At 36.1% G+C, this 12,371-nt stretch overlaps 1 protein-coding gene across 1 annotated transcript in view; it reads left to right on the forward strand.

Moving 5' to 3' along the window:
* The window catches only part of CASK (calcium/calmodulin dependent serine protein kinase), a 377,556-nt gene that overhangs the window by 279,270 nt on the left and 85,915 nt on the right, over nucleotides 1-12,371 (forward strand). Inside the window, exons 10-11 of the mRNA XM_052662816.1 lie at nucleotides 2,225-2,324; nucleotides 5,767-5,784. Of these exons, the coding sequence (XP_052518776.1) occupies nucleotides 2,225-2,324; nucleotides 5,767-5,784 (118 nt within the window). The remainder of the gene's footprint in view (nucleotides 1-2,224; nucleotides 2,325-5,766; nucleotides 5,785-12,371) is intronic.

A 12,371-nucleotide genomic window follows, 5' to 3' on the forward strand; every position in this document is an offset into this window, starting at 1 on the left:
GTGTTTCTATTAATAATGTTATTAGAATTACTAATGATTATTAATAATTTTTTTATGCATTATTGTGATTATTGGGGCTTCCCAGATGGAGCTAGTGGTAAAGAGTCTGCCTACCAGTGCAGGAGACAAGGGAGATGCAGGTTAGACCCTTGGGTCACCAAGATTCCCTGGAGAAGGACATGGCAACCCACTCCAGTATTCTTGCCTGGAAAATCCCATGGACAAAGAAGTCTGATGAGCTACAGTCCATGGAGTTGCAAAGAGTCAGACACGACTGAGCACATACTCATAAATAGATTTTGATTATCAATGATATTTAATGAATCCCTGCATTCACAAAAGAGTCATCATTTTTTTCCAAAAAAATCTAAGGGGTCAGTATTTAAAATATAGACTTAGGCTACTTTACACTTAGACTACAAGGGTGATATGATACTCAGGCTACCTAAGTGAAAAATTCTACCTAGAGCAGCAAAGGCTCTGCTTAGGTTCTAGCTACATATTAGTAGTTGTATAAGTCGCTAAGTCATGTCTGACTCTTTGTTTATTTAGCTCTCTAAACACAGTCATAATTTGCACTTACAAAATGCTTTATGGTTCACAAAGCACTTTGATAAACATTACAACTTTTGACAGTCATGTAGGGTAAGCTACGTCACTTTTAATATCCTCACTGTATGAGAAAACCTCAAGAGGTTAAATGATTAACTCAAGTAAGGTCATGCAGATGGAAAGTGGCAGCACCCAGGAACACACCTGGATATTCTGACCTACGCCTAACACTCACATGATTGGACACTTACTAACATTATCATTCTTGTCACTGAAACAATCATTCCCAACATTTTTCTACCCAGTAGTCTTAAGAGATGTCATGGATTCAGTATGACAGTGATTCTGAGCTAGGAATCAATGGAGGTGTCATGTGCTTTAAAATAGTCAATATGTAATTGATTCTACTGGGTAGCCTAATTGAGAATTACTGTACAAGAGTAATGCATAGTCATTATTAGTATCAAAAAGAAAGGGAAAAAAGATTTTAAAAAAAGAAAAAAGACTTCATTCTTACTATCCAAGAATAATTAATACTATTAACATTTTAATATATATCAGTCTTTTATGTCTTGATTAACTTTTTTCAAAAATAGGATCATACTATAGATTTTCAAAAACTTTTTTGTGTAATTCATCACAATCACCTTATCATTTCATTAAACACTCTTCTGGTGCATCATTTTATAGTGACTGCAGAATATTTCATTGTCTAGTACATGCTTAAGTTCAAGATGTAAATGGTTTCATATAATTCCACAATCCCTGACAGTGTTATTCTAGTATATGTGTATGTGCTTTATCTAAAAGAATTCAAAATTATTTTAAGCCACCTCTTTTCTAGCTTTCATTTCCTATATATTTGACCTCCTGAATAATTCTTTTTTAATATAAATTTATTTATTTTAATTGGAGGTTAATTACTTTACAATATTGTATTGGTTTTGCCATACAACAACATGAATCCACCACAGGTATACACGTGTTCCCCATCCTGAACCCCCCCCCCTCCATTCTCCCTCCCCATACCATCCCTCTGGGTCATCTCAGTGGGCTTCCCTGGTGGCTCAGGCAGTAAAGAGTCTGCCTGCAGTGTGGGAGACCTGGATTCAATCCCTGGGTTGGGAAAATCCCATGGAGAAGGAAATGGCAACCCACTCCAGTATTCTTGCCTGGAAAATCCCATGGACAGAGGAGCCTGGCAGACTATAGCCCATGGGGTCGCAAAGAGTTGGACATGCCTGAACGAACATGTCCATCTATGTCCATATTTCTTAAATAACCATTTGGTGATTAACTTTTTTGTATTTATGTATTTTTATCAATGCTTTTATTGAAGTATAGTTGATTTACAATGTTGTATTAATTTCTGCTGTACAACAAAGTGATTCATTCTTTTTTATATATTTTTTCAATTATGGTTTATCATAGGATATTGAATGTAATTCTCTGTGCTATACAATAAGACCTTGTTGTTTATTTCTTTTAATCATATATATTTTCAGGAATTTCCTGGCAGTCCATTGGTTAAGACTTCATGCTTTCATTGTTGAGGGCCCAGGTTCAATCCCTGGTCAGGGAATTAAGATCCCACAAGCCTCATGACACAGCCAAAAACAAAAGGAAAATTTTTAATATATATATAAATATCTATTTTTTTCATCATCTTTAGGGTGCAGTACTAGCAGCTGTGTCAAGTCACAAATTCAACTCATTCTATGGGGATCCCCCTGAAGAGTTGCCAGATTTCTCCGAAGACCCTACCTCCTCAGGTAATTGAATCATTCATTCATTCGCTAGAGTGAATCATGTGGTGTCTACATCCTTTCTCTTTCATTATGAATAAACTTTTCCTGTGAATCTAGTTCTAGTCTCCAAGAAATTCTAAAGAAGTTTGTCAGCAGCCAGATTCCTTCCCCATGTATCTGATTCCTTTTTTTGTTTTAATACCAAAATTGCTTTCCCCTACTGCTCCAAGCCGACATTTCACTTTTTATTTTTAACATCGGAAATACTTCTTCCCCTTTCCTCCCTCCAGACCCAACATTGCACTTCATCCAATCCAACATTTGTAGTCAGTCTTCTTGAATCTTTGTGATTACCTTCTACCTCAACACAAATTTCTGATGTAAAATTTTCCCCATATCAACTGTAGCAGGTCAGACTTTGGAACAACACTACTTTTAATTGAATCTTTCGATGTAAACCTGTCTTGTGAATTATCTCTTGAAACGATTTACAGGTTCTTCTCTTTTTATGAAGTCTATAGCCTGTCTATACAAGCATTCAAGGGGGAGGAACATAGAAGAATTACCTATTTTGATGAAATGTCTATAGGTACTCCTGAAAAAACTCACTAGTGTTCACAAAATTATTTTTTAAAATGCTCAGATTTCCATCCTACTGTGAGGTAGTCTCAAGGATTATTTGCTAAAAATACATAGGTCTCATTTGTGTGTATATGCAAATGCATGTATGTGTGTTAGTTTTTAATTTTTATTTGTGTGTTTATTAACTTCTATATCATATGACCTCTGGCATCAGCTTTTCTTTCTTTCATTAGAATTACTTAGTGCTTGTCATATGGTTGACTCTGTACTGGTGATTTGGTTTTTGTACTCTTGCACTGGCTCATTCAGTGTTCATGTATTACCATTGGAATCAGGGCCCAGAGCCCTTCCTAAAGCATGAGTTGTTTGTCCTTCATAACTAGCCGTATAGGAAGAATGGATGTGCTAATGCTTCTTTCATTGTTGGAACCATGAGCATTTGTCAATATTTATGCTTCTTCTTTCCTCTGTTACACACATGAGTGCACATACATGCTCACATACACATGTACACAGAGTTTCTGACCAATTGGTATGCTCTTATACCTTGTGCAAAATAACAGGATCAAATTTCCCATTCCAACAGCTATATAGTTCCTCATTTTGACCTTTACCAATTGGGATGTGACTCTTCCTCTTTTGAGTAAAGGTGATTTCCAAAAACTTTTATAAATGGGAATCTTAAAGAAGAGACTCTGAGGAGGAGGACTTGCTCTTTTCCTCTTGTGCTGACTTGGTAATTATCCAGAGTCCTTCCCACATTAAAGGCTATAGTTGTGTTACTGGTATGTTCCCCAACGCTCCCTATTGTTTCATGTCTGTTTTTTTCTTCCAGTCCATTTTGTTCTCTCCATTCGTAGCTTTTTGTTGTTTTTAACTTGAAACTCCTTCCCCCTTCACACTTAGATTACAGTTAACCCTTTCTAGGGGGAGTGGATCTAATAAGAGTTTTATGTTGTACTGTGACTATGTGATATAGTCACATACTTGGAATAATATATTTAGAGATTTGGGGCCAAGATCTCTAATACCATTTTCATCTTTGGCAATAGGAAGACAGTAGGACAGTCCTTGCAACAGCTTCATAGACCTGATTCTTTACTGTTGCCCCATAATATTTACCTCTGCTTAGCAAGAGTTTAATGAGCTCTTAAGTATTCCTTTCTGTCAAGAGCTGGATTTTCCTTCTAGGGAAAGGAATTGTCTACAGTTATAAACATGCTTATTTTCTATTAAATACATTTTCATTGCTCAATTTTTTCTGTTTTTTTCCAGTATAATCTCTAAATGATATTTTTGAAATAGTTTCTGATTACAGTACTTGCTTTTTAAACAAAAAAGAAATTTCTTACACTGTCTTGCAAGCCCTCAAATTAGTTATTCACAATTTTGCATTCCTTATTGCTTCCCTTTCCTGTCGTCTCATCCTATCTTTTTTAAAATTTCCACATCTTAAGGATCCTAAAAGCAGTCTATCCATTTGATATGCTAAATGTCTCTAAAATATTTTTTAATGGCACTGTTCAGCTGCTAACAATAAAAGATAAAATTGTTATACAGTGTATGTGTCTGATCATCTACCCTAAATGAAGAGAAAATTTTTATATAGTCAGATGTCAAAACAAAGGAAAATTTTCAAGAAAATTCTAATGTTTTCCTGAATTTCACATGGCTACCAGGAATTATTCATATGTTCCTAAAATTAACTTTTTTAAGTTATTTTTTAATTGGAGGATAATTACTTTACAATATTGTGATGGTTTTTTAACTTTTAATACTAAGCCATTTCAAGGGAGGCATTATCTATTATTGTCAGCATTATTTACCAAATATCTATCTTTGCCAATTTTTTTTCTCCAACGGTAATGTAAAAGTAATGGTTATATGGTTGGTTGCAGAAAGCTTTTATTTTATCTAGATAATTAGCACATCTATATTTTAATTTTTTGAAGTATTTTTATTTTTAATATTCTTCTCAATTTTCAAGCCTAAATTCTTCTCTATTTAATTCTAGTCCTTTAATTCTCCATCATTTAAGTTCCCAATGTCATCCTTTCCACTGTCTTTCTGTCAAAATTTGCATGAGTTTGTTTTACAGTACAAAACATAAAGCACTTTCCATTGTTACCTGAGAGTTCTTCCAGAAAACCCATTTCAAAAAGAGAAAAGTGATGATAAAGCATGTGCTTGTCGGGCAGGGGTGAGGGGTTAGTTCAGAGGAGTTAGAAAACAGTATAAGGTCACCAACTGTCCTTTCTTGAGATAGACTGTTTTTCATCTTTAGATAATGCCTTTTCTGTTCTTTCTACGAAATAAGAATGAATGGTAGTTTGGTAAATTTTTTTTTCTTAAAGACCTTGCTTGACCAAATTAAAAGCTGGCAATCCTGTGTTAGTGCAAATTCTATTCAAAATTATAATTATAATTTTAAAAAAATTTAACAGAGTCTCTCATTAACAGTGGAAAAAAATAATTGAAACAAATCAACCAGTCCTCTAAAGAAGAGTTTAACATGTTTAGGTATGCTGTTTGCATTGTAAAATAATTTTTATATAAGAGGTTTTTTTCCTGTTTTGAGTATTGAAATAAGTCAGTTATACATTCTCCAGAAATTGTCAGGCTTAATCTTAAGATAAACAGTGTATTATTGTTGCTTTGTTATTTACCAATTCCAAGTGGAAATATTCTGTTCTTATATTTCAAATCAAAGAAACCAGACTCAGAACCCAGCAAATGTGCTCTCAGAACACAAGGGCTCACTTGGGGCTCAGCTAAGAGACTCTGCTTCTTGTGGCTCATCTACTGAGCCCAACTGTGGCTTGATAACCTGCTTGCTCTAAAATCATACTGTTTGTTGTTTGTCCATATGCTGCCTTCCTCCTAGGACTTCTAGCAGCAGAAAGTAGGTATCCCTTTGTTTTCCTCTAAGGTTTATCTTTTATGCAAAAGTGTTTGGCTTTGCATGGTTCATAACCAGCTTGACTTTATCCTCAGCTGTTTCTGCTTAGATGTTTGTGTATGAATTTTAACACTGCCTGGCCATAGAATAAAAACTTGGATGTACTGATTTCCTGGAGCATTGTTACACAAATACTACTAACTTCTCACTTCTTTCATAAGAGGAAAAAGAGGCAGTGTTAAAATTTTAAGCGCACTTAATATTATTTCACATCTTAATTTCCAGCACAAATACATTATTCTGGAAGAAGGCTAACAATTTATTTTATAGTTTGCTTTCAAGAAACCTTTCAGGGTAAGTGAATGTTCCTTTAATTGTTATATAATCTATAAGCAGTGTTTATTACTCTCTGTTACTATTTTCAGTATTGCTATGGAGCTATGAAATAAACTCCTGGATTTATGTCTCTTAACAACTCCTACCATCAGAAAGAACATAAGAATAATATAATCGCTAGATTTTAATTACAAAAAGATATAATTTGAATAAGTGAGAATAGTAAAGTAAAATGTATGTAAGAAATTACATACACACAAATGAGTATTAGTAAAATTAAGGCAATCTAAATGAGATGGGTGGATTGTATCAATGTCAGTATTCTGGTTGTGATATTACACAGTAGTTTTTTTAAAAGTTACCAGTGAGGGGTTGGGAGGGGGGGGAAGTTACCAGTGGGGAAACTGAGCAAAGTATACACGGGATCTCTATATTATTTCTTAACAACTGCATATAAATCTACAATTATCTCAGTAATAATTTCAGTTAAAGCAATAGAATAAATCTTTATTTCAGCATTGTGCTTACTGGGGGGAAAGTATATAAGAGACAAAGATAAATAGAAAATCTGGGTGCTAATAACAAAATTCATTGTCACACTTTCTTGTATTAGTTACTTGTAGCTCAAATTGCAGCCAATTTAATATAAAAAGCTCACAGTATGTTAGTTATCTGTTGATTTCTAATGAATAATGTCAAGGCAGCATTTATCATCTCACAGTTTCTGTTGGTCGGGAATCTGGGCATGGCTTAGCTGAGTACCCCTAGCTTAAGATCTCTTATGATTCTGCAGTCAAGATGTCATCAAGAGCTGTGATCTCACCTGAAGGCCCAACTGTAGAGGGAATCCTCTTCCACGCTCACTCACCTGGTTGTTGATAGGCTTCAGTTCTGCTCACAGCCTTGAAATTTGCTTCCCCTGGCACAGATAATCAAAGAGAGAGGGCAAAAGTAAGAGAGTGTACCCAAGACAGAAACCACCGTTCTTATAACCTAATCTCAGAAATGATATTCTATCGCTTCTGCCCTATTCTGTTTGTTACAAGTGAGTTAATAAGTCCAGCCTACACTCCAAGGTAAAGGACTGATTATATGAGGGCATGAATACCAGCAGTCAGGGATCTTGGGGGCCATCTCAGAGGCTGCCCACTATGTACATGTTAATGACCATTGAAATATAAGACACTTCCCATTTGTAACTGGTTTTGTTTCTCCAGATTTAGTACCCTTCTTTTTATTTTTTTTAATCAAGTAGATCTATTGTGTCATTGGGGAAGAGCATCTTGAAGGTATCAAGTAGCGCTTTTCCTTAGTTGTAAAGCCTTATATGGTGGTGGTGGTGGTGGTGGTGGTGGTGGTGGCGGTGGCGGTTTAGTCATGTGTGACTCTTGCAACCCCGTGGGCTGTAGCCCGCCAGGCTCCTCTGTCCATGGAATTTCTCAGACAAGAATACTGGATTGGGTTGCCATTTCCTTCTCCAAAAGCCTTATATGAATGGGCAATTAACAACCAGCATAATGTTATTTAAGGTACTTTGACAACTTTGTGCCCAACGATGTTGCTATTTAGAAATATAGATTGCTTTAACAAGTATAATGGCATTAGAATTATGGTATCTGCACTCTGACAAAATACATTTGCAGAGTTTTTACTTCTTTTAACTAATAAATTTTAAGTCCTCTGCACTATAATCAATGGGCTTCCCTGGTGGCTCAGCAGTAAAGAATCTGCCTGCAGTGCAGGAGACCCAGGTTCAGTCCCTGGGTCGGGAAGATCTCCTGGAGAAGGAAATGGCAGCCCACTCCAGTATTCTTGCCTGGGAAATCCCACAGACAGAAGAACCTGGTGGGCTACAATCCATGGGGTTGAAACAACAACAAAAACAACTATAATCTATACATAAAGAATCTAATGCATTTATCACCATGTGTAAGTTTTCATAACTTGAATTGGATATAGCACAGATGCTTAAGTCCAAAATACAATTTTCATTACAGGATTAACTATAGGTTATAACTTGACTAATAACCAAAATTTGCTTTGTACCATGGGATTAATAGCTGTTGTCCAGGGGTAAAGGTAAGAGGAAGAAATTGACTTCAAAGAAGGAGCTTTTGTGGAGTGATGAAAATGTACACCAAAATTGATGAATTTTAACTTAATCCTACCTTAGTAAGCAGATTTTTGTAATGCTACTGTTTTCGCCAGGAAAGACTTTGAATGGTTGATATGAATGTGTGATACTGATTCAGTGTTATATAAATAGGACTGCTAATGTAATAGGAAATAGAGGTTATTGATAACTCTCCAGGTGAAACTAGACTAGATTGAGATACTGAATTTGCTCAGTGATATTGGGTTTTACAGCTATATATATAATTTTTAAATGTATACATATAAATCTTTCTTACTGAAATAACTGCATACATGGATATATACTGTTTATCAGATGTATGCAGTGTATACATTTATGAAAACTCATTGGATGATACACTTAAGATTTTTGCATTTCACTCTATATAAATTTTACCTGAGAGAGAGAAAGAGAGGGGAGTATTAAAATCTATGCCAATGTGTTTAGTTAGAGGTGAAGTGTACTAATGTTGACCACTCTGCCACTTACTTTGAGATGAATGATAAATAAGGTGAATTGATGTGTGGATAGATATGTGATAAAGCAAATATTGCAAACTGTTAATTGTAGAATCTAGGTAGTGAATACAATTCTTTCAACTTTCTATATGTTTGAAATTTTTCATAGTAAAGCTGGGGGAAATAGTTTTATGACAGACTCTACCTACTTTAACACTGAGAACAGTTTAAGCATTGTACTATTTATTTTTCTGTCCTCCTTTCAGGTTATTTTTACTCAGTCAACATTTTTATGAGACTTTTCTACTTCTAATGAAACAGTTCTAGACTCAAAGTTTTTAAAGCATATTTTTAAAACAATTGACATATTTATGCTTTCTTGATTATTATTTCATAACAGTAGCAGAAAACTTTTGAGAAAGTTGTATCCATGAGATTCCTGGGGAAGGTAGAAATGTTCAAAGTTAAAATGTATGATTATTAACCTATTGTTTAGATACAAACTTGATGACCAAATGAATTAGGCAGAAGCTAAAGTAAAATACTATTCCAAAGACAGAACTTGATTACTTTCTAATAAATTTATCATTGTGAAAGTTTAGACCAAGAAATGTATTCAAGTGTGTTGGTGAGGGCATGGTTTCAGGAGGGATCAGTCTGTAGTGGAAGGACTAGGTGCTAGAGGCCTGGGTTCTACGACTCAACTGCTGTGGCCCCAGGGTCATTTAACATGAAAGAGCCTCCTTTTTTTCCAAATATAGAAACACTTGTCTTCAGGGCAGGGTTATGGTGGAATCGCATAAGATAACAAGCATAAAAAACATGTTGGAAATTATAAACTGTTATACAAATATAAGTAGTAAAATAATTTTCATCATGACTTTAAGGAAACAGTGCCATAAAATAAACTTTTCTGTGGTTACATATTTCTTATTACAATATTTTATTTTCAATGCTTCATAATTTGCTCAGAAAACAGTAATTTTTTATTTTATTTTTAATTGGAGGAAAATTCCTTTACAATGTTGTGATGGTTTCTGCCATACCACAATGCAAATCAGCCATAATAATATATATATCCCCTCCCTCCCCTCCTCCCCAATCTGTCTCACCCTTCTAAATTCCCCCCTGCACCCCCCCCATCTCACTCCTCTCAGTTGTCACAAAGCACTAGGCTGGGCTCCCAGGGTTATTTAGCAACTTCTGACCAGCCATCTGTTTTATACATGGTAGTGTGTGTATGTCGATGCTACTTTCAGAAGAAAACAATAAGTTTAATCAAACATATTTTATTAGTGTTTTTTTGTACAAAACACTCTGCAAAATGTAGCCTAGAAAACAAAAGTGAATGGAATACCTACAGTCCTGCCATTAGATAAATTGCCCTCTGAGGTGAACTTACATACTATTTATTGATTTTTTTTTTTTCAAGATAGTCACAAGTTCATTCAGGGGTTTTATAGAAAAAAAAATCCTTTTCAGCTTTTGAGAAAACTGAGTAGTTCTTTCAGATATGACAGTTATTGATCAACAAAATAAATACGAGTGACAACTTAAGATCCAGTGTGTGTTGTTGTGTTACATTAATTACTACTTCTGCCTCTGTATGTAAAACAGTAACAATGGAAAAGCCGCAGGAATGTCTTTGTGTATATTAATGTTTTATAATGAACTGAAAAATTATGAGATTTTATGTGACTTGAACTGCAGATATCAGTTTACCCATCTGTGAGATGTGGTTCTGCTGGTCATACTCAAAGAACGAACGAACGAAACTAGAAACGGTGTCAGGAGAGGTGTTAAAACAATCAAAAGTAAAGAAAGATCTTGAGGTTAGACCAAAAATATGTGTTTATTCAATATGAAAAGACAAAGGAGGGATGGAATAAGGACTATTAAGTTTCCTAGCTAATGACAGAAACTTTTAAATTAGGGACACTTTTCAGAGCTTGAAAGAGGCAACTTGAGCACACCTGTGGAAATACTGCCTTTCATGATTGAAAACCTACAAAGTTAATCACATTTGGGTACAAGATGAGACTATAAATCAATTCAGAAAAGGTGACAGATCCAAGGAAATTAAATAGACCTGTTGACCTGGTAGGTCTTACCTACTAGAGACACAGGTTAATAGTTGCCCTTGTGCTTTCCAGCAAAGCATCCACTGGGTCTGTCAGAGCAGATTGGAAACCTAGGTGGAGATGTTGAATTCCTGCTCATCCACCTCTTTGGGCTTCCCTGGTGGCTCAACTGGTAAAGAATCCGCCTGTAGTGTGGGAGACCTGGGTTTGATCCCTGGGTTGGGAAGATCCCCTGGAGAAGGGAATGGCTACCCACTCCAGTATTCTGGCCTGGAGAATTCCACGGACTGTATAGTCAATGGGATCGTGATAGCTTAAGGTGAACAATGTCGGATTCATGATCTCCGAAGATTTAGCTTTGGGAACAGGGACCAGGCTTGATCACTCAAGAGCTTTTGTACAGCAGAGTTTTATTAAATATGAAAATAGACAGAGAAAGCTTCTGACATAGATATCAGAAGGAGGACAGAGAGTGCCCCACTCACTAGTCTTAGAAAAGGGAGTTCTATACTTTTTTAATTGGTTATTACAATAAATCAAAAGAATGTCTCAAGGTTGTAAAGGTCTTACTAGACCCACTCCCTTCCCTTGTGGCTCAGCTGATAAAGAATCTGCCTGCCAAGCAGGAGACCTGGGTTTGATCCCTGGGTTGGGAAGATCCCCTGGAGAAGGGAAAGGCTACCCACTCCAGTATTCTGGCCTAGAGAATTCCAAGGACTATATAGTCCATGGGGTCGCAAAGAGTCAGACCTGACTGAGCAACTTTCACTTCTTCACTTCAGACCCACTCCCACAATTTACATTTTAAGATGACAGAATTATAACCTAACAATAGAAAGATCTTATCAGACCCACTCCCATAATATACATTTTAAGATCACAAGATTAGTCAGAAGGTTTTCAGGAAGGAAAGGGGTTCCTTTCCTCAAGTAAGATGCATTGTTGTTATATAATCCTTAGTATAAACTGAGTTGTTTTTGTGTGTGTGTAATCATCAGTTCCAGGCTTTAAAAAAAAAAGTTTTATATGACTAAGACTAAGGAATGTAGAGGGAAAAAAAAAGATGTTTGTCCTTTCCTCCTCCTTTAGAATCCCAGACCCCTCTCTCCTCCTCAGAGACCCCGGACTTCTTATCAACCTGCCTAGGAACTGACTCAGTTGCAAAGAGTCAGACATGATTGAGTGACTTGAACTTTCGCCTCTCCTCTGAGACTGTCCCAGCTTCTCCCTGGGCAGCCTGTTTCTGTGCCACTTTAGTTTTTACCTCCTCTAAATCATTTGCTTCCAGGTATAATGTGCCTACTTCACACACCTGCATGAGAGCCCTTTCCTTGAGACCGGGGATCATATCTGTTTTCCTTGAAACCCCTGCCTCATACCTGGCAAAAGCAGGAACATGTGATAAAAGTTTTGCTTCCTGTCTGACCCAGTAGGATTCAAATTCTTTTCTAACCTCCATATCCATGCATAAACCACGTGTCACTTGCATAAACCACGTGTCACTTCTAGTTGAAGGTTCTCCCTCCATTTCCTAATCCAGCCAGTTACCATAGAAAGTCAAGAAGCACATACACTTTGGAT

Source organism: Budorcas taxicolor, chromosome X (assembly GCF_023091745.1).
Source record: "Budorcas taxicolor isolate Tak-1 chromosome X, Takin1.1, whole genome shotgun sequence".
In the NCBI taxonomy this organism is placed as follows: Eukaryota; Metazoa; Chordata; class Mammalia; order Artiodactyla; family Bovidae; genus Budorcas; species Budorcas taxicolor.